Source organism: Podarcis erhardii (assembly GCF_964252035.2).
Source record: "Podarcis erhardii genome assembly, chromosome: 3".
Taxonomy (NCBI): domain Eukaryota; kingdom Metazoa; phylum Chordata; class Lepidosauria; order Squamata; family Lacertidae; genus Podarcis; species Podarcis erhardii.
In genome coordinates, this window is record NC_138507.1 from 50,712,059 (window position 1) to 50,735,736 (window position 23,678).

A 23,678-nucleotide genomic window follows, 5' to 3' on the forward strand; every position below is an offset into this window, starting at 1 on the left:
ATTCACTAGTCCTATTGGACTTACTAAGCATGATGGAATATGCCACAAAACCTCCACAGAAACCACATTACAATCCCCATTCTGTGCAATAATAGATTTTTTTTATTTTAAAAAATTACGTGGAACAAAAATGTCTGAGCTATCCAAATGATTGAAAGAAAAAAAAATCTAACTGGACCAGATGGGAATGATGCAGTAAGCCACAAAACAGTGGCAGAAACCAGATTCAGGAGCCTGGTCTAGGCTAAAAGGCTTATTCCAGGAAAACAGCCCAAAATGCTAACTTCCAAGTTAGATAAAACTTCAGTAGAAACCATGTTCCAATGCTACTTCAGGGCAATAACTCAGGTATTTTGTTATTTAATTTTGTTTTACACAACTTTTAGAAGACATTAGAAGGCAGCCCTGCATTGGGAAGTTTTTAACATTTGATGTTTTAAATTATGTTTTTAGATATGGTGTAAGCCACCCAAAGTGGCTGGGGAAACCCAGAAAGGGGTATAAATAATTAAACCAAGAGTTTTTCCCCAGCTGGAACTCACTGGAACTGCATTCTGGTACCTCTTTGGTGAGTTCTGGAACCTCTTTGATGAGTTCTGGAACCTCTTTGGTGAGTTCCGGCACCTCTGTAGCGTTTTGGCACAGGGACACATCACTCAGGGCTGTGCAACAGAGGCTGCAGGTGGCACGGCATTCTGTGTTACACATTGGAGTCTGTGGGTAGCACCTTGGGTGGGTGCTCCTCCGGCACCTCTTTTTCTAGAAAAAAAGCCCTGATCATGATTATTATTAAAGAACAGGCTGGAATATACATACATACACTAGGTGGGGAATACATTTCTAGGTGGGGTTGAAACATTTGTTGTTCGCATCTGTCTGTCTTGAGAGAACAATGAAATGCAACTTGCGGGGTGAATTCAAATCACAATTTTGCTGCATTAGCAGCACCAGTGTGACCTCTCCAGGGCGCAAGCCTGGGCAGTGTATGGAGCGCCCAGACTGCCCAGATGACAAGAGCCCCCCTCTCAGCCTCCCTGATGTGGTCCAAAGGAAAGCAGAACCATACTTTGGGCACCAGTTTGGCTATAGGAGTTGCCGGAAGGATGCCATATAAGATGCCATCCAATCTCCACTCTGGATTTGTGTAGGGTTTACTCTTTATCTTTTTCTTCTCCTGAAGATGTCCCACAAGGCAGTGGGGTCAGATTTTTCCTCAGGATTTCCTCCCAAAGCCTTTCTCACAAATAAGTATAGCCGCAAGGCAGTGGAGATTTAGGATCAGAGTTTTCATTCTCCTACATTGGCCACCTTCTCAGGTTGATGGGCCCCATCTGCCCCTCATTTCCCTCTACAGCACATGCAGAAACCGCCTTCTTGTTCGTTAGGGTGCCACTGAAATTTGAGACCCAAAAGTCCACCACTGCCCTTCTCTGTCCTCAATCCAGGCAAGCAAAAGGCATTATCAGAGTTCAAGGACACATTCCAGCCAGCTAAAAACACGGGATACAAAGCAAGACAAGTGAGAAGTGTGGCCTGGGAAGAGAGCTCTGAGGGCTAGATAGGCCTGGAAGGTCACATTTGGCCCCTAGGCCTGAGGTTTCCCACCACTGATACACACATAAGCACAATAAACAATTATTTACAAATATCTTATTTAGTCATCTTCAGTACAGCCTGATCCAAATATCCATAATACTGGCTCGGCCTGGGATCACCATGCAGGTGTTGATTCAGCACTCTATCGAGGTAGGTAGGATACCAACTTATCCTTCTAGTCATGCTGTTGTATTGGGGAGCTGGAAAGACCTTATCCAAGATTTCATGGTGAATAAATAGGGGTGGAAGGAAGAACAAGCAATATCACAACAGCAAAGGGAAAAAAACTTAGCTCAGTATTCCCAGAAAACATGAAGCATGCATATATAAGACCAACTTGAAGGGAGTAATTCTTAGGCCATTTCCTTTTTAATCAATTTTATTCCATTAATAGCAAGATTTTTATTTTTTTTACATTACACATACATTTACGCACACCCATACACACAAATTTGAACTGATAGATTTATTTTCTAAAACTCATACAATTAATTCAATAAGAGTTCTTGTGACAGTCTTAGATATAACACATATAATTTTACAGTGAGGGGAGGGGGCGTTAAGACAGCTAGTTGGTAAATGTCCTGGCTCCCACACTCAGTCACAGTACTCAGACTCTGGACTTGATTATTCCCAAAGGCTTTATTCCAGAAGTCAGTACATGGTTAAAACATAGATCAGGTTACAGGCTACACAGTTCATAAGTTCAAAAGCAGAGCTGTAAGATATATGGCTAGACACAAACTAAGAAGTCATCCTAACACCTGAAATGCACCCTGGCTTTTTTTTTTAAGAATGTGGTGACCAGTCTTTTGTGCTGTTCTCATCTCAAGCAATGGGATTGGGCAAGCAAGCAGGAACTCCTGCAGGTGTGGTGGTGCTTGTACTGGTGCGCCCAACAGTGTATCCTTGGGAACGGACCCTGGGCTGTCTGGGCCACCTCACTCTCCGACTCAGGCTCAAATGGCTCCATGGTTACCTGAGCGACCTTGCTGACAGGAGGTGGGATGGAGTCTTGATCAGGTGAAGCTGCTTCCTCTGCTGTGACATCCAGAAATGGTGGGGCAGCTATGGCTCCAATGAACTCCTTGGTCCCTACCCTTCATCAGACTAAGTGATTTCATCCCAATCCTTCGGTCCCTTCAAACAGGATTTTTCCATGGGATTCATGACAATAAATGACTGAATTATTTCATGTTCAAGTTGAACTCTTTTAAGAGTACAGCTCTTATTAAAGTATAGGCTCACTGAAAATAAAGGCAAAGGTAAAGGACCCCTGACAGTTAAGTCCAGTCGCGAACGACTCTGGGGTTGCGGCACTCATCTCGCTTTACTGGCCGAGGGAGCCGACGTTTGTCCGCAGACAGTTTTTCTGGGTCATGTGGCCAGCATGACTCAGCTGCTTCTGGTGAAACCAGAGCAGCGCACGGAAATGCCATTTACCTTCCCGCCGGAGCAGTACCTATTTATCTATTTGCACTTTGACGTGCTTTCAAACTGCTAGGTTGGCAGGAGCTGGGAGCAACAGGAGCTCACTCCTCTTGAGGATTCGAGCCGCCAACCTTCTGATCGGCAGTGGTTTAGACCACAGCGCCACCCGCGTCCCCCCATCACTGAAAATAGTAGTACTAATTTGTAGCAAGTGGTCCAGATAATGCAACCAACAGTGTGATGCTAACCCCCTCTACTTAAAACGATGTCCTGTTGAAATAAAGCAGCTTAAATGTATACACGGGGTTTGTTTCCAAATGGCAGTGTTTGTTCTTTTAAAGTGGATTTTGGCCCAAAGCAGTTGCAGTACTTTTCAAAATGCCCCTTTGTACTGCACAGTAATCCCACTCCACAGACATAATAAAATGGCTCAAATTCATTTAAATAATATTTAAATGAAGGGCTGGGATTCAACTTTAGATATGCCCTAAGAGGCATGGGCATACCAATGGAATTTTCTTCCAGCAACAGAAAATGTAATTTAAAAATGCTTTGGAAAATCCCCTCAGCTTCCAAGTGTCTTGTCATGCAGTATGGAAAGACTGTTACAAAAAAGGCCCATGGTGTCAAAGGCCTATACTTTGGAGGACTACAAAAATAGCTGCGCCTGTTGATCTTGGGATCCCAATCAAGACTGCAGCTGCAACTATTATTTATTTAATTATTTGCTTGAATCACTTGTGTGCCCCTAATATTGAAATACAATACACTGTATTGTATCTAATACAGTGGTACCTCGGGTTACATACGCTTCAGGTTACATACACTTCAGGTTACAGACTCTGCTAACCCAGAAATATTACCTCAGGTTAAGAACTTTGCTTCAGGATGAGAACAGAATTTGTGCTTCGGTGGCATGGCAGCAGCAGGAGGCCCCATTAGCTAAAGTGGTTAAGAACAGTTTCAGGTTAAGAACGGAGCTCCAGAACAAAGTAAGTACTTAACCCAAGGTACCACTGTAATTAATTTCTCCCATTGATTTCAACAGAACTTAAATGCAACTAACTTTTTGTGTATTTGCTGTGGATACATGACTTGTCCATCTCCAGGCACTGCAATTGTATGCAAGAGATTCCCATACTGCGGGATTAATGTTGCCAGCCTTCATGCCACGTTTGCAGACATCTTTGTAACACACAGTTGGTCTGCCAACAGGCCTAATGCCTGATCATGTCATATCAGATCCTGAACTATTTAAGACCTAGGAGTGCTTTGTTATTCACTACAACAGAAGTATAACAGTCTTTTAAAAGAAAGGTTGTACATATGCCTTTTGGGGATCACACGATTAATTAACCACAGAGCCTAGGGCTTGCCGATCAGAAGGTTGGCGGTTCGAATCCCTGCCACGGGGTGAGCTCCTGTTGTTTGGTCCCAGCTCTTGCCCACCTAGCAGTTCAAAAGTACGTCAAAGTGCAAGTAGATAAAAAGGCATCACTCCAGCGAGAAGGTAAACGGCATTCTGGAAGCTGTCTGCAGACAAACGCCGGCTCCCTTGGCCTATAGAGCAAGATGAGCACGCAACCCCAGAGTCGTTCGCGACTGGACCTAATGGTCAGGGGTACCTTTACCTTTACCTTTACCTTTATCAACAACAGTAAGACCTCAAACCCAAAAAAATGTTGCAGGGTATTCTCACCTGCTAACTGGAACCGTAGCCTTGTGGTACTGCTCAAAGCTCTTTGTGGATCAAGGAGGAGTTTCAGAAGCTGAGATAAATGGCAGTTTACCCCTCCCTGCTCCCCTGGCCTTCCCCTTCTATGCAGTACAGCACCAGGGAGTTGCCAATTCCAAGCCTGCATTTTATAGTTATATAAGGGGGTTATAGACATTGAGAAAACATCTCAACTCTATTTGTCCCCTTCCAATATAATTACTCTAACATGTTAGGTCTTCAAGCAGGCCAATTCCTTCTTCTTCCGATCTCTGTTATAGATTAACATAGCCTACCTGACTTCAGGTTTCTTGGGAACACCATAGCATCAACTGACGAGTGCATAATTCCAGGCACTTTGCTGTGTGTCCCCCCTCCTTTTAATCCACAAACTTAGGTATTTTTTTGTACAGAGGGCATCCCCCGAGTTTATACTTTATTTTTGGGTGGTCCCATTTCACTTTCAGTTCATTGTGCAAGGATTGGCCTTATGCAAAGAGAGAGACTATGCTTGTCATTGAGTTAAAGGGTTAAGAAAATGAGGAACAAAAGAAAGGAGCTGTTTGTGTGTATTGGCTTATCCTATGGACAAGCTGCCACCATGTGGTTTGTCTCCTTGCTGCCACAGAAAACATCCTGTTGCTTGTTTCTGTTGGTATGAAGAAAACCACCTAACAGAAGAGTCCCTATGGCAGGCCATTGCACTTGAACAGTTCACCATGTGGAACAGCCGCTATGCAAAGGTATTTCAAGAGGCCATCATGCATTGTGGTGCTTGTTTCATATGAAGTGGGCCTCACTGTAATGGAGGTTCCAAGGACAGTTCCTGGGGAGGTTGCAAGACCATTAAAATCAGTGGGAAATTCAAAAGAGCCAGGCTTTGAAAAGGAGCTGAAAGCAAGAAAACAAGTTTGTGACCTCCAAACCAAGAGAGAGGCTCTGTACATTTAAGAAATGCTTGGAAAGGAAAACCAGCAGTTTCTTCACAATTTAGCATGAGAGGGTTAAAGCTGAACCTATTGAAATATAAACTGAGATAGGTTTATAGCCACGCACATCTTTTTTTCTGTCTAGCACAGTATATTAAAAACCCACAGGCACAGTGACATGCTTGCATGTATCAAAAAAAAACCCCTCAGTGATTCATTATCATTTTTTGTGGGGTTTGGCACAAGAGTGAAATTACTGTTCTCCCCTTCTACCCAAAATAAAAGCCAACTGAGTCAGAAATCTGTTAAGCTGGAACACTTGATTTTAAGGCTATGTAGTCCTAAACACCTGCTGTTCACATACACTCTCCTCACTATGGAGAAGGCTGTAAGAATTCTGCCACAGATCCACACTCTACACTCGACTAGACATGTTTAATTTCCAAAATGTTACAAATACATTCCAAATGTCTCTTTTATGATTTATTTTTAGAGCATAAGCCCACCCACACTTGTGTTTCATGTATGGACAGCTACAATTCTAAGAGGAAGGTTTATGGATTCTAATTTGTGTAATTGGCTTGTTGATGAAGCAAAAAGTTATTGCAAAAACATAGTGTTTACTGTTTGATTCAGCATAAAATTGACAACACATTAAAGCCAATTGCAAAATTCCCACATATTTTTAATAGGGTTGGAGTACAATTCTAGGCTCAGATTTCAAGCAACTCACTTAGACATAAGTTTGATTTGAATCAAAATCACACATATTCAGATAAATTTGCTTGCTACTAGGTACTATTGTTTCAAAGCTTATTTGGTGAGGGAGAGCTTACATACCATAATTCAAAGCCCAGCGCTTTTTGCTATAGTTGTAATTGTTTTCCTCCTGTGAGAAGAAAGTGAAGCGAAGCCCACACCATTGGTTCTGCTGAGAGACCAGCTGCTTTCAACGTCTCTCCCTGAACCGTTTCCATTCCAGCTGTTATGAGATGTTTGCCACTTTAAGAATTGGTGTCTTACTTTGCCTTACTTTGTATTGTTATTATATTATTTACCTATACCCCACTTTGCTTTCCTTTTCCCTTCCCATTATTCTCTTTTCCTTTCATGCGGTTTATTTTAGAATGTAAACTGAGGATAGGGACAGCCTATATATATATATATATATATATATATATATATATAGTCTTTCTGGCTGATGAATGGTGTAAAAATACTAGACAATTGCTTGATTACACTAAGGCTGTGTTTTCCAAGTAAGGTTGCAGGCCTATAGTATAGTAGTAGTAGTAGTAGTAGTTTGGATTTGATATCCCGCTTTATCACTACCCGAAGGAGTCTCAAAGCGGCTAACATTCTCCTTTCCCTTCCTCCCCCACAACAAACACTCTGTGAGGTAAGTGGGGCTGAGAGACTTCAAAGAAGTGTGACTAGCCCAAGGTCACCCAGCAGCTGCATGTGGAGGAGCGGAGACGCAAACCCGGTTCCCCAGATTACGAGTCTAGTGCTCTTAACCACTACACTTACCTAAGAGTAAGCTCTATAGAACTCAACAGGGTTTCTAATAAGACACATATAGGATTGCACTGTAAATTACCGTATTTTTTGCCCTATAGGACACACTTTCCCCCCTCCAAAAATGAAGGGGAAATGTGTGTGCGTCCTATGGGGCGAATGCAGGCTTTCGCTGAAGCCTGGAGAGCGAGAGGGGTCGGTGCACACTGACCCCTCTCGCTCTCCAGGCTTCAGGAAGCTATCCGCAAGCCGTGGGAGAGCTGTGCGACTTCACGCAGCTCTCCCACGGCTTGCGGAGAGCTGCCTGCACCCCGAAGCCTGGGGCGCGCTGAGCTCAGCACCCCCAAGCTTCGGGCTTCGGGTGGCTCTCCGCAAGGCTTGCGGATAGAAGCCTGTTCTGGGGGCTGGGGTCCTGGCTTGCGGATAGCAGCCTGCCTGGGGGGGAAATATTTTTTTTTCTTTATTTCCTCCCCAAAAAACTAGGTGCACCCTATGGGCCGGTGCGCCCTATGGGGTGAAAAATATGGTACTATGAACCAGTGTTCAGGTGGGTGAGGATTGTGAACCCTGAATGCAAGTTCTACTTCTACTGTAGGCTTATTACGTGGACCTGGACAATACCCTATTTATTGCCCAGCCTCATTTTTGTACTAGGGTCAAAATGCAATAAAGATGAGGCTGTTGAGAGCTCCTGCAATGTAATGGCTAAGAACACAAGAAAAGTCTGCTTGATCAGGCCAAAGCTCCATCTAATCCAGCATCCTGTTCTCACAGTTCAAAAAACTTGAACCAGGAATCTCATAGTACAGATATCACCTCTGTCATGAACTGTCATGGTGGTTGCCCCATACAATCTACTGTCCCACCACTCTGTTATAGAGATAATAACAGTGACCTGTATCACTGGTGGATTTTTCTATGGGGTGAAGGCAGTAAGGATTATAGTGGACAATATGAAATGCTCTAAAATACAATTTCTCATTGCTACTATTAAAATGGCTGTAAAACATTTTACAGATTAAAAGCTGAATACAGCGATTAACTGAGTGTCACTGGCAATCTCCCTGCACATTTGGAAACAAGTTACATTGCAGTCTATGGAACTCGCTTGTTTGCTTTTCAGACCAGCAGGGATTTAAGGCTGTTCTCAGATGAATCCTGCTCTCCCCATCCAACTTTCAGAGTACATCCTAGCAAATTCCACTGGACTTCAGTGAGATTCTCTGGAATAAGAGATTTGATGCCTTCTGCCATAAATGTCTTTCAGAACTCTATTTTTGCTGAAGTACTTCTACCTTGCTGACTTAGCAGAGTCAAATGTGGCACATTCTAGTCAGGAATCCAGCAAAAAACCCTTCTTTTTTTAGCTCATGTCTAAACTTAAACAGAAATGCAAATCAGACATTGTAAGGTATAAAACGAATTTAGCTAGATTTGACAGGCGAAAGGGGGTTGTTGTTGTTTTTTAAAAGAGAGCCTCTTCATAGCTACACTGAACACATTCTGTCTTTAATTTTTTTGAAGTTTTTTTATTTAAGAAAAAAGGGATATAATTTTAAGCTCAGCTGCAGTCATAATGACAAATTCCTTCACAATTACAATTTTGACTAATGGAACAATGGACACCCCCATATTGTATTGTATCGGGTAATTATGAACTGCCAAAGTGTAGGAAAGCACGAACCGGGAATAATCAAGGTATCCCCCTTCACTATGTGCAATAATTCAGAGCTTCGTTTTGCAAGTTCACCCTATCATCAGCACCACACATCACCCCCCACCTTCCTCTCCACGCTTATAAAGACGGAAACAAAATAGATGTAAGCAAAGCAGAGTGAGTCTGCTTGGGGGGGGGGGAGTTACCTGGATCTATAGAAGATCCAGTGGCGTAGCGTGGGTTGTCAGCACCCGGGGCAAGGCAAGTAATTTGCGCCCCCTAACCCGTGGATTTGCGCCCCCTAACCCGTGGATTTGCCCTAACCCCAGATGTTGCGCCCGGTGAGGCCGGCCCCCCCCCCCGCACCCCCCCCGCTACGCCACTGAGAAGATCAAAACGTGCGAAGTGAGGAAGGGGAAAGAGGGAAAGGGGCGCTGCTAATGGAGTGGGTGTTTAATTTCCAGCTTACTTTCCAAACTAACGACTGGGACCAGTTAGCCCTGCCTTTGTAGAACGATTGGGGGCAAAGCCGAATTATTTGGGGGCTGCTTTCAAGCTAGAGGTGGGAAGGAGGTAATGATGTTTATGAGACAAAGGACTGTCCACACAGAATAGACAGAGGAGGCATTTACCGTGTCTATGATAGTTATTACTTCTTCTTCATCATCAATTTATTATCAGGCACGGATAGGTGTGACCCCTGGTTTCGGACACGTGCTTCTGACGGGGGGGGGGGTCTGGTTGTGGTGAGAGCGGTGGGGCAGGCAAAGGCACTCCGCCTTATCATTCAAGAACACGCTCTCGACCTGACTGTGTTGGCACTGGAGGGAAGGGGCTCTGGGCCAAAGCCTTGATGGCTCGCATTAATTCCTAGGAAGGAATGGCGGGGGGCGGGGGGAGCCCAGCCCTCCTCTTGCTTCTGGGACAAACGGCCCTTTTCCTGAGGACTAGTGCCTTTTTCTTCTCTTTTTTGGAAGGGCCGTTCCCAGCCTGGGCGTGCGTAAGCCTTCCTCCCGCCAAAACCACGCACAACAAAAGCCTCTCCTTCTGCGCGAATGCCTCTGCTTCTCCGGTGCTAGCGCGGCTTCTGCGGCTCAGCCCCTCGCCAACAGCCGCCCACCCATGGAAACGTCAAACTCCGCCCCAGCGGGAGTGCTTTCAGGGCGACGACAGATGCGTTGCTCTCCGAGTGGCGTGGGCAGGCAGCTTCTCTGCGCGACCTCTTCGTATTTTATTTTATTGGTGATGGGTGTATTTCTTCTTCATCATCACCGTCTTCCCTAAAGGTGAAATCGCGCTGTAGAGAGAGAGACGCAGGCGGGCGGGCAGCCGGGCAGCTGGCCAAGCCAGTATCGCGCGCGCAGCATCCTCCATCCATCCTGGCCGCTTGCTCCGGGGCCGCGGGCGGGCGGGCGCGCGCCCCTACTTCTCTCTCTCTCTCTCTCTCTCCTTTACACACACACACACACACACACACACACACACACACACACACACACACAATTTCTCAGTCCGCTCCCACAGAAACAATCCTGCTCCTGCCACCCATTGGCTCGCTCCCCAGCCGAAGGCAACCCTCATTTCCAATTATCTCCCCTCAAACACACACGGTCTGAGGAGGACACAGCCTTGCACGCACACGCGCGTTGTGTTGTGCATCTCTCTATGAGGGGACTGAGGGCGTTAAAAAACCCACTCGCTCGTCGTCTTTACAGAAGCCCTGCTGCTGCCCCGGCCACTTTGTTTTGTCACAGTGTTTGCGGCGGCGGCGGCGGTGGGCAAGAGCGTGTAACCGAAGACGGTGTCTGTCTGTCTTGTCTGTGCGTGTGGGGAAGCGTTGTGCGTTTGACGCGGGGTAGCGGGAGAGAACAGAGACGGAGCGCCTTGGTGTGTTTTCCGCCATGGACGACCGTCCCCGCGGGGGAGGAGGATGACAACTGAAGCATAAGAAGTCCCCCCCCCCTTTTGAATTTGAGCCTGAGCAGCAGCAGGAGAAGAAGAAGAAGAGGCGGAGGATTTGGTGACAGTAGAAGCCCCGCCCGCTGCCTGGGCAGGGGGGCCGTCCTGCTTGCTTGCCTCCCCCCCCCCCATCTCCCTCAGAAGAAGCTGGCCGGGCTCCTTTCTTTCTCTTTCCTCTCTCCCCGCACCCCTCCTTCCCTCTCGCATTCACACACCGCACACGCACGCCGAGCGAGCGAGCGAGCGAGCCTCTCTTCGCGCTCCCTTCATGCAGGCGAAGAGCGAGGCAGAAGATGGCTGACTCGCCGGCGCGACCCACGCAGCCCAGCCCGCCCGCCCGCATCCCCGAGCCGCCCAGCGGAGAGCCGCTTTCTCCTCTTGACACTCGCTGACGCCTTCGCCCCGCGCTGAAAGCCGCCGCCGCCGCCGCCCCCCTCCTCCTTGGTTCCCGCCGCCGGCCACCATCCTCCCTCCCCTCCCTCTCCCTCTCGACAACCTTCCCCCTCTCCTCCCCACCAACCCAAATAATACCAGCAGCCATTTCATCTCCGCCAAAGTAGATACACACAAAAATGGCAGAAATGGAGAAAGAAGGGAGACCTCCGGAAAATAAAAGGAGCAGGAAACCGGCTCACCCCGTGAAAAGGGAAATCAATGAAGAGATGAAGGTATGTGCGCGCGCCCTTCCTTCCTTCCTTCCTTCGCTCTCTCTCTCTCTGTCTGTCTCTCTCCTTCTCTCTCTCTCTCAGATGCGAAAAGGGGAAAGGGAGCGATGGGGGAGGCTCCTTGCAAACACCCCTCCCGCCCCCCGTGCGTGGAGATGCCATATAAATAAGGGATTTCTCGGGGTTTTGTTTTCTGGTTTGGAAATAAGAATAATACGAATAAAAAAAACAACACATCGCCGGCACGAAATACAAGTCCCAACTCTTTCTCCTGAAATGCAAACAGAGACCACTTCACACAGGCTACGTACAAAGCCAGGTCACTGAGCAGCTTTGATTTATTGCTCTTAATCACCATCAGTGGCTTTTTTGTTTTTTGTTTAAAGGAAACTTTCCACCCCGTAGAGGTTTCAGTGACCCCTCCTTTTTGTTTGTGTGCTATGCCAAATAACCCGGAGGATGTTAAAGTTAGAGAAGAAGGGAAGTCATTTAAGTCCTGTCTTTCCCTCTCCTCTCGGCAGCCGCCCCCCTTTTCCAGTAGCCAGCTGCTGCAACTGTGTAATTAAATTGTCAAAGTGAAATGTTATGGTCTGAACTGCACATCATTCTTGTGCTTTGGACACAAGGGTCTCTTGTCCTTCTCCTCCTCTCTTTTGCTTGCTCCGTTTCTGTTTTCCATGCTTCGTTTCACAGTTAATCAAACCAGAGGAGTGTTGTGTTGAAAGAGAGCTGTCCGAAAAAAAGGTTCATGCATATGTGTTTTGTGTGTGTGTGCATATATATATATATATCAGGTTTGTTTGGAAAGGTTGGGGCCAGAGGAGAGAAAGTCAGTGTCTTGACAGGAAACGATGCCCATCCAGCTGTGCTCCAGAGGTAGGGCTGTGGGCTGCCTCTCCAGATGTTAGCATAGCAGCGGCTTGCTCAGAAACACACCTCAGGACTTCTTTTCTCCTGGGGTTGCAGGCTGAGCTGAAATGGTCCTCTGTTGCATGTTTTTATTATCCAGAATGCCCACGACTATGTTTATTTTATGCTTCTCATCTGTCTTTACCCTGTGGCTTACACGTGTTGCAGGGCTGAGATGAACTTTAAAAAAACAACAATCAAAACCCAGTAATAATGAAAACAGCACAGTTTTGAATGTGGAATGAAGTGACATACAGCTGATTCACAATAGGTCTGATCACAGCTGTTACATCCTGAAATGTGCAAGTTATGTGTTGAGCTGTAAAATATATACTGTATCTATGCATCTACATCTACTATGAGTATAAGGATAGTAAAGCATATGGATTAACAGGGCTATTTTGTTTATTTTCACCAAACTGAAGGATAATATTCAGGTTCTCTTTCAGTTCTTAATTTAATATTGGGGAAAGTTCTTTCAGTTTGCTATATTTGTATTCCTTCTTTTTGTGCTTACTCCGGATTTGTTCAAACAGCAGGCAGATGGGCATCTGAATAAAAGGATGGCATGCGTAAGAGCAAATATCCTGCATATCAATAACATTTATTCATTCTCTAGACTAGATCCTCTACATTCCTTTGCAACAGCTTTATTTCCTTGAGACATGTATGACACCGTATCTTGAGATGAAGCATTGTACACACTTCAACTTAACAGTAATTGCACAGCTGGATGGGGCTTGAATTTGTTTTTGTTTTCTTTTTCTTGTTTTCTTTTCTGTCTTTTTTAAAAAAGAGGGCAGAAGAAGGGGGAACAGCGGGTGCAGAAAATTGCCCCACTATGCATTATCCCTTTAAGACACTGCTTCATGCAATCTGTGTGGACTGCAGTTTTTAAGTTTCATAGGTTCTAGGATTACAAATTAGCTAATTTTAATCAAAACATGTGAAATGTTATCCTGGCTGGATATAAAGGCTGACTGTGCTGGATCCTCTGGGTTTGTTTTGTTTACTTTGGCTGCAGGCACACTTGGTGGTTTGGGAGATAGTTGTTCTTCTGCAGTATAACAGATGTTTGTCTGAAATGGCGAGGAAGAAACAAAAACAACACTCTATGTGTGTGTGTGTAAGGAGGAAAAAATACTCACATTTTGTTTTTATAAAAAGGCCATGATATTAAGTGTTTGCATTACCCTTAATCAGATAAGTTTCTCCTTTCCTTAAGCCTCTGTTAGCAGTTGGACAGTATTATGATAAATAAATAAATCAGAATTTTAGCTGTATGAGCAATTGACTCCAAGGTTGTGGACTGACCTAGCTTTGGAGACAGTTTTTATAGTTTGGGTGGTTGAAAGGTGAATAACAGCAGAAGCTTTCAGACAGCCTAGACCACATACCAGAGCAAGTTGTCTTATTAAGCTTGGAGACCACATTCTTTTAATAGGATTGGTGGGTTTCTCCAGAATGGTCTTAAATTATAATGAAAGTTTTAAGCTGATTGGCATCCAAGTGTGTTGCATATGTGGACGGCTTGATTACCATTCTGAGAATAATTCTTCATTTATTGACTATATTGGAGGGATTTCCTCCTCTTTACAGAGTTAAAGAGAATAGTGACAACAAACTGGTAACACTGTATGCAACAAAATGTCATTGTGAACACAATGTGCCCTTGTGTAGGTACATATCTGTACTGTTCAAACAGTTTGACTGCTTCCCTTCATCTGAACTGCTTTCATCTGGACCTGTGTAAAATAAGCTCTGGTAAGTAATCACGACAGAGCAGAAAGAAAGGAATGTATATACAGCAATAGACAGCCTAAGCTGTAAAAACTGTAACCTGAGTCCCAGCAGCAGATCAGATATCAAGGCTGTAAGGTAGGGGGAAATGAAAGAGATGAAGGGGAGGGAAACAGGAGAGAGAGGGTTGGGGAATGGAAAAGTCAGCTTGGAAAATGAAGGACTAGTAGGAGGGCCCCCTCAGGGAAATTTGGCTCAGGGATTAGGGAATTTTATCATGGTGTACAGTGACCTACTCAAGTTTCAGCCCATGTTGGATTGAATTGCTTCCATTTGCTAGGAGTAAGAAAAAGGGCCGGCGTGTATGTGATTCCCTCTCCCCACCCTCCTTCCAGTAATAAAAAGCCACTGGGTACAAGTGTCTATTTTAAGTCCAGCAAATACAAGGCACTATGAATGAGTAATAAAATTACCTCATCATACAGATTTTCTTGAAGATTGGCTGTTTGATAGAGCCTCATAATTTGCTCAGTAATGATGGAGGGAAACTCAGGCACTAGCTTTTCCTGTGTCACATCAGCAACATCACTTGCTGCTCAGTTTTAATATAACTGGAAACTGGTGTTGTTTTCTGTTTCATCATGGTAGATATTACCTAGCATTGCCTAGCATTTTGCTTATCTCTCGCCCAATGTAGGTGACAGCTGTAGAAAATGTCAACAACATTGTGTGCAAAAAAGTGCATGGCTGCATAGTTTGCCTATGTTGAATTTCAGTAAAATTCAGTGATTTTTTTCAGACAGAAATATTTTGTTTCACTCTGACCTGCAATGTATTTCCAGTGTCTTAATTTCCCCCCAGTTCTTCCTTTCTCTTTGCTTTCCTTTCCTGCTGTGGATAAAGGATGCCCTTAGAATTGTAGTGTTGTGATGTGAATACTGCACAAGGTTTAGCATTTACCATATCAAGAATATAATACTTACGTATGAGACGACAAACTTAGTATTTGCACATATATTTCATCTAATATAAGAAATTCAGAAATCCGCATCCCTTTTACTCAAGAGAAATCTTATTCATGTCAGAAAGATGGTTCCATATAAATAGATTAAGGTCACACACAAGTTTAATGCCAGATAATGATGCAACTGTCAAGAATGCAAGAAAAGTGCTTTGAACCATACGTAATTAATGTACATTTGAATGAATTAATGTGATTGCACCTATCAGATTGTACTGGAAATTTTTCTAAACAAACTAGACTGAGTTAATCTACACATTTACCTTCTTTGTCTATTGTGAGGATCATGATTAATCTGTTTTATAATTTCACAGGGCTGTCTCCGTGAGCCTGTGGTGTTTACCTTGTAGATTCTCAATAAGTAATTTGTAACTAAAATAGGCTTTACTCCTGATGTCTCCATCTGTTATTATGTATTGGTAAACTCTGTTAAAGATTCTTACATTTTAACATTTCTGATGGCGGTGATTGAAATATGTATCACAATATGAAAATCAGTAAAAAAAAGAAGGTTCTGACAACAAAAGAGAGTGGGAGACATTTAAAATTATCCTAGAGAAATGAATCCCCTGATTAACAAAGACATATAGTCAAGGAACCTCATGACAGATACTATGAATATACTATTCAAAGATTTCATGAAAGTAAGGGGCCACTATAAAGCCTGGATGACTTATACATCCCCCCCCTCAGTGTAGGTAGGTGGGTAGGTATATTTTTAGAAAATGCCAATAACCCTGGGAAGTGGAGCTGTTCATATAGGCTAGTGTGTGTTCATTGACATTATTGGCCTCCACTCTTGAAACCCAACAGAAATAAAGAGAATGATGAGTCTCTCTCCCCCCCTCTCTCCCTCCCTCCCTCTCTCTCTCTCAAAATTTATTAGCTTCAGAGAGATGTTTAACTTTGTGCTTTAGTACTTAAGTTCACTCATGCAAGGAAGTAAAAAGAGAGAGAAAGAATTCACTCTGCTTCTTTCAAAGTCTGAAATAGGCGTTCAGCAACATAACCTAGAAGAAAATTATTCTGACAGACTTGTCTTTCGTGTTTCCTGTCTGCAATTGCCAGGTCTCACCCCTTGTTTCCTAGCAGAGAAAATGACGTATAAAAATTTGGAGAAGCACATATCATTGACTTCTATATCTTTTAAGAAATGAAAGGAATCTATTATCAGTTATGCAACAGCAAGCCCTATGTTCTTTGCATGATGATATCACAGTAAAATATAGTCAATATACAGTACTGTGTAAATGAAAACAATTGCTGCTGCATTTTTAAGCCTTTAGTCTCTTAAGAGAAAGATATATAATCATAGCATCCACAAGTCTCCTTCTCTGTGTCATGTATGATAAAAATGCATATTCCCATACAGGATAACATGATAGTCTTTTCCACCAGCCAGATGTGATATGTGTGTGTACTGCAGAATCCAAAAGATTAAAGTGATGCATATTAAAAATATTGCAAAATGGTGGCCTGGGCTCCTTCAGGTGAAAAATGAGCAAAAAGCAAAACAAAAACAATTTTAGTTGAACAGAAGGTTCTGTAGAATGTTGAAGGTTTTGAAGTAGGTTTCTTTGGCAAAGATAATTCTCTCCCAATTTGACAGCAGACAAGCGATCACCTGCTTTGTCATTTTAGGTATTCCTGGCAACCTGGTTTTAATGTTTCCTTGGCTTTAGTTGTTTGATTATATATGAGCCTTTAGAATCACAATTCAGAAAGTTATCAGTGTGAAATCAGAAATAGTAAAAAATATAGTGCTATCTGGCTGTCACAACATCAAGAAATATAAAAATGACTAGTGATTTCCCCATTTTCTGTTATTTTTATTGATGGCAGACATAACTATCATTTGGACTTCCTATATCTTTGCAATCCCTCTACAGTCTAGGCACAATAACTCTTGGCTGCCAATTCTTGATTGCATAGCATTGTGAAATGCAGTCTTCGTCTCCATCTCCTCTTCCTTCATGCATTCCCATTCAACCTTTCTTCATCCATTGTCTCCTTTTGAGTGCTCAAATCTATCCTGTCCTTAAAAATAAGTTTTAACCTTTCTTGACATTGCATCTTCCACCACGTACCATCCTCCTTTCCTTTCCCCCTTCATTTCTTTTTGAGTGTGTGGTGTGTATTTCTTTCTTTCCCCTCTTTATTGCTTCTTTCCCAACCTTTATACTCAACTGGAATCGCCGTATCCAGCATTTCCAGTGAATTTCTCTTTGTTTATTTTGAGTGTTCGTATGTGTCAGTGTGTCTGCATTCTTTGATGTTTGATCTTCAGTATTATACTTCTTGACACACAGCACGTTTCTATTCTTGGTACTCAGAACTGAGACTTGTCCTGGTGGCTCTTTCCAACCACTGATGCTCTGTTTTCTTTGGTGGCTGTTTCTTATCACATAAGCCCAATACTGCATTACTGGGCCAAGAGGGAGGAGCCCATCCTGCAGCTGGGAAAGAGCTGCCTGCAATGCTGGCATGGAGAAGAGACACAGCAAGGACAGACCACATTGCTTGAGGCTTTTCACCTAGCTGCTTGCAACATGGGAAGGGGCAGTGATGCAATGGTTCCCACACAGCCAGTGTCACACAAGAAGAGCTTGCTCTCTCATTTTTCCACTTGGTCTTCTGTTGTGCATCTACTGCCTTTCTTTGCCTTCTCCTTCTTCCCATCTATCTGCCTAGTTCCATGCTGCCTTCCTCTTCTATTTGTCAAGTTATTTCCTTCCTTCAGAAATCCTGTTTCTCTCACTATCTTAGCCTTAACTGGATTTCCTTTGCTGCCTTACTTTCAGAATTCTTTTGAACTGCCCCTCCCTCCCATATCTATTGATAATTTTAAAATTATCTGGCGGACAATTTCTTTTATCACATCTATAGCTTTTATCACATCTATTACACAGGTAGTGTAAAGTAAATGCTTCACCAGGGATGGAGAATCTGTGCCTCTCTAGATCAGGGCCAGTGCAGGATGCTTTGCCGTGTGAGGCAAAACAGCAAATGGCACCTCCACTGCCTTCATTTCTTCCTCCTTCTCCACTGCCTTAAGCACCTGGAGGCAGCCTGGAGAAGCCCTGGCATGCTGAAGGTGGCGGGAGAGAAAAAAGGGGACTAGAGAGGAGAAGGCAGCAGGGGGCAACAAGCACAGGGGATGGCAAGTGTCATAAGCCTCAGGGGCCTGGATCTGCCATCCCTGCCAGCTGTCCCCAGCCTGCCACCTGAGGCAACTGTCTCACCAAGCATCATGGGTCAGCTGTCTCTGTTCCAGATACTGATGGGTGCCAACCCTCATCTGCCCCAGCCAGCACAGAATCATAAAATTGTAGAGTTGGAAGGGACCACAAGCGTCATCTAGTCCAACTTTTGGCAATGCAGGCATCTTCAGGGGTGATGGGAGTTGTACAGTGTCTAGAGGGGCACAGGTTCCCTGTTCCTGAACAAAACACTAGTTGTAGAAGCAGCAGTAGTAGTTCGGTATTCTATCCTTAAAAATGGGAACTGCTAGCTTGATCTCTTTAGGATTGCAGTGCATGTTCACGAGAGGTCAGAATCCTATTTAATGGGCAATAATGGACATAGGATTGTTCAAAGGCTGTTAAAAAAACAACAATCTTTATTGATTTCCAGGCATGCATCCAAACATCTATACTTCAACATGGAGAAGTACAAATCACACGAAAAGGAAAAATAGTATTTCAAATACCCAGAATAAATAAGTGTACAGCACATAATATCTACACTTGGATAACTGAGGGTTGGAATCACAGCTACTTATTCTGCAGAAAATATGGGTATTGCTATTGATGTAGAAGAGAGGCAAAACAATGCTGCAAAAGGGGCTATAACATATTTATAATGTATTCTGTAAATTGCAATTTTCCCATAATGTTGGGTCAACTTCACCAATGCAAGGTACGATACATTATAATACCAATTAGACTGTCACCTCCTTCAGACTCCCCAGTGCTTTGCTACTGTTGCCATGAGCAGATACCCCACCAGAGCTATCATGGAATCTTAGAATCTTAGTGTTGAAAGGGACCCCAAGGGTCATCTAGTCCAGCCCTCTGTAATGCAGGAATCTCTGCTAAAGCATCCATAATAGATGGCTATCCAACCTCTGCTTAAAAACCTCCAAGGAAGGAGAGTCCACCACCTCTCATGGGAGTCTGTTCTACTGCTGATCAGCTCCCCTTATTCATCCATTCTGCCTACCAAAGCCACAACGCATTTTGGTTCTTTAGGCAAAAGATGGACCCCAAGGGACATCTAGTCCAACCCACTGCAATGCAGGAAGCTCAGCATGCGATCCTCCATCCAATTTGAAACCATACTGGAGTCTGCTTAGCTTTGCAAATGTGCTAGCAGTTTCATTATTGCTGCACCACTAGGACTATACCATTAAATTGCATTTCTCCCATGTTGGTAGAAAGACTGCAATAATATAAACAACTGATAATTTTTTGCTACTCCAAAACATGCTGCTTGAGCATGTGAGCCTAAAGGCAGAGCCAATCCTCCTCCTTCCCTCTTCTTGTTTTAGCACCTCTGTTTTTTCTCTCTCTTCTTTTCCTCAGGCAGAATGGCATATCTTATTTTTCTTTCTATAACATCTTAGTATGCTTAATCATAGCAATAATGGTAACCTTCTGAATGCATGTCAAAAAAGGAAGAGTGTGTTGGAAGGAAACCGAATTGATATTGATTTATATATATATGAGTAGTAAAACAACATTTTAATATGTAACTATTTTTGTAATATTTTGTTTAAGTTGTCTGCTGTTGCTTCTTTTTTGTAGTCCTAAAAGAGGCAATAATGGATATGCTACTTACTCTATACTATTCAGTTTGGGTTTCCATATGTCTGGAATTTCCTGGACATATCTGGAATACTGTTGTCTCTAGCAGTGTCTGGACGAAAATCAGCAAAAATGTCCGGCAAAGTTCGGACATATGGCAGCCCATGTTCCATTTTTGCTGATTTTCCATAAAAAAGCTCAAAAAATGTAATTTCCCAACAACTTTCCTGTCCGGATTTTCCCTGTTTGAAACATGGCTACCCTATACTATTCCTGCCAGCACCACTTATTTCTCAGCCACCATAGAATGCATATCACCACACCAATTTTGTATGTTGTATCAGAAACTGTTAATTAATTTCATATACCATGGTCAAAACAAAATAAAAAAATTCCTTCCAGTAGCACCTTAAAGACCAACTGAGTTAGTTCTAGGTATGAGCTTTCGTGTGCATGCACACTTCTTCAGATACACTGAAACAGAAGTCACCGGACCTTTCTATATAGTGAGAAGGTGGGGAGGGGTATTACTCAGAAGGGTGGTGGGAATGGGTGATTGGCAGATAGCTGCGATGAGCCTGTTGACGACTCTTAACGACTGCAATAGGTCTAACAGGAAAAAGCAAGGGGTGAGAAGGTGAAAAATGGCTTTGTCATGTATAATGAGATAAGAATCCAATGTCTTTGTTCAAACCAGGTCTCTCCATAGTTTTAAGTTTGGTGATAAGTTGCAATTCAGCAGCTTCTCTTTCCAGTCTATTTCTGAAATTCCTTTGTAATAGAACAGCTACTTTGAGATCTTGTATAGAATGTCCTGGGAGATTGAAGTGTTCTCCTACTGGTTTTTCTGTCTTGTGGTTCCTGATGTCGGATTTATGTCCGTTTATTCTTTGGCGTAAGGTCTGGCCTGTTTGTCCAATATAGAGAGCTGAAGGACACTGTTGGCATTTTATGGCATACACAATGTTAGACGATGAGCAATTAAATAGTCCCGAGATGGTATGTGTGATGTTGTTGGGGCCAGTAATGGTGTTGTCCGGGTGTATGTGGCAGCAAAGTTGGCATCTGGGTTTATTGCAGGCTCTGGTGCCAGTGTCCGTGTTAAGTCTGGTTATAGTATTATTGTGGGTTAGGAGTTGTTTAAGATTGGGGGGCTGTCTGGAGGCAATGAAAGGTCTTCCTCCCAGAGCTTGAGAAAGAGAACTGTCATTGTCCAGGAGAGGTTGTAGATCTCTGATGATGCGTTGTACTATTTTAACTTGGGAGCTGTATGTGATGACTAGAGGTGTTCTGTTATTTTCTTTTTTGGGTCTGTCTTGCAGCAAGTTCTCTCTACTGATACCCAGAGAGAACTTGCTGCAAGACAGACCCAAAAAAGAAAATAACAGAACACCTCTAGTCATCACATACAGCTCCCAAGTTAAAATAGTACAACGCATCATCAGAGATCTACAACCTCTCCTGGACAATGACAGTTCTCTTTCTCAAGCTCTGGGAGGAAGACCTTTCATTGCCTCCAGACAGCCCCCCAATCTTAAACAACTCCTAACCCACAATAATACTATAACCAGACTTAACACGGACACTGGCACCAGAGCCTGCAATAAACCCAGATGCCAACTTTGCTGCCACATACACCCGGACAACACCATTACTGGCCCCAACAACATCACACATACCATCTCGGGACTATTTAATTGCTCATCGTCTAACATTGTGTATGCCATAAAATGCCAACAGTGTCCTTCAGCTCTCTATATTGGACAAACAGGCCAGACCTTACGCCAAAGAATAAACGGACATAAATCCGACATCAGGAACCACAAGACAGAAAAACCAGTAGGAGAACACTTCAATCTCCCAGGACATTCTATACAAGATCTCAAAGTAGCTGTTCTATTACAAAGGAATTTCAGAAATAGACTGGAAAGAGAAGCTGCTGAATTGCAACTTATCACCAAACTTAAAACTATGGAGAGACCTGGTTTGAACAAAGACATTGGATTCTTATCTCATTATACATGACAAAGCCATTTTTCACCTTCTCACCCCTTGCTTTTTCCTGTTAGACCTATTGCAGTCGTTAAGAGTCGTCAACAGGCTCATCGCAGCTATCTGCCAATCACCCATTCCCACCACCCTTCTGAGTAATACCCCTCCCCACCTTCTCACTATATAGAAAGGTCCGGTGACTTCTGTTTCAGTGTATCTGAAGAAGTGTGCATGCACACGAAAGCTCATACCTAGAACTAACTCAGTTGGTCTTTAAGGTGCTACTGGAAGGAATTTTTTTATTTTGTTTTGACCATGGCAGACCAACACGGCTACCTATCTGTAACTTCATATACCATATATGCTTATGGGGTCTGAACGGGAGGTGACAGACCAGGAGTGAGACCATGGTGTCCCAGTTGAAGCCCCTCCTGGTCCTGGGAGACAGCGGTGTGGGAGAAAGTGGGGAGTCTATTGACCTGTCTGTTGGCTGAAAAGCCTCTTCTTCTTCTGTCACATCTGGTGTACCTTTCTCTGACTTGTCCCCCTCCCTGGGCTCCTACCTTGCGGGCATTGTCAAACTCATATATCACTGGTCCCCTCTCCTGGGTTACTGTCTTGGTCCCCTGCCTCCACCCCACACTCTTAGGAGTACTGCCAGTCCCTGACACAAGCTCTTCTTCTTATGCTCTTAGATATTGCGTTAAAATATTTTTTCTCAATGGACTTTCTATATCCACACATCCAAGCTTTAACTAAATTTGTATTAATTCTATTACTTCTTTCCATATTGTGGTCCTGGCAGTATCCATTAAGCATAATTCATTGCACATTGCTTTACCACAGTGGTGTCCCAATGATATAATATGATTTCTATATACAATTATATTTAATCCCAAGCTTCCTCCAAGAATGGCAGGATGTTGTGGGGGGGGGGTATCATGTTGGCTGCATTTGCACAATATGCTAAACCATTGCTTGTTTTAAATACGGTTTGTTCCTTTCACAGAGGGGCAAAAAAGAAAGCTTTTTGTCCACTGGTTTCTAGCTGCTCTTGCCTCATGCATCTGTAGGCTGGTAAGTGTCTTTGGTAGCGTTGCCAAACAAACCATGTTTAAGCAACCCATGTCTGTTGGGTTCAGATGCAGTGCTAAGCCTTTGTTAAAATAGGTCACAATTTGTAAGCCAAAAAGCTATGACTTCACATTGTTGTTTGTTGCCATGCAACAATCCATGATTAATCTGCTGAGCTAAGGCCGGATGTTCAAACAAACCACACTTTGGCTTAACAAATCATGACTTAGCGCTATATGTGAACAAGGCTATTGCACCATCACAGCTATTCTGCGTGGCAGTTTTGGCTGAGGGATCGTGATTGCATTCATAAGTAATGCTAAGAAAGGTTAAAGAAGACTTAGCAAACATTGGGTACATGCATTCGCCCGTCCTCCTCTGGTGCAGTTACATGGAGATCAGAAGTACGTGTCATAAACTATAGTTTGAAGCTAGCTTGTTTCAACTAATCACAGTTAAGATTAACCACAGTTTAGGGTTCAATCTAAACACACTAAACTACAATTAAACTGAATCAGAAGCTTCTGGTATCCTACTATCTTGGTTGAGCCAGGCTTTTAACCTGGATTTTCTACATACAGTACACTACAGTCAGATGGAAGAGCTTTCCAGGGAATATACCTTTGTTACTAATTTTCCATGGAGACTCTGGGCACATTTTCTCAGGC

At 43.5% G+C, this 23,678-nt stretch overlaps 1 protein-coding gene across 5 annotated transcripts in view; it reads left to right on the forward strand.

The window, feature by feature from the left end:
- The first annotated feature begins 10,346 nt into the window (after positions 1 to 10,346).
- The window catches only part of SOBP (sine oculis binding protein homolog), a 140,795-nt gene continuing 127,463 nt past the window's right edge, over positions 10,347 to 23,678 (forward strand). Inside the window, exon 1 of one of the 5 annotated variants that reach the window (XM_081856976.1) lies at positions 10,347 to 11,472. In XM_081856976.1, the coding sequence (XP_081713102.1) occupies positions 11,377 to 11,472 (96 nt within the window). In that variant the 5' untranslated portion in view covers positions 10,347 to 11,376. Of the gene's footprint in view, positions 11,473 to 14,088; positions 14,143 to 23,235; positions 23,415 to 23,678 lie in introns of those variants that run through there. The other 4 variants (XM_081856977.1, XM_081856975.1, XM_081856979.1 and 1 more) reach the window with 4 other exon arrangements.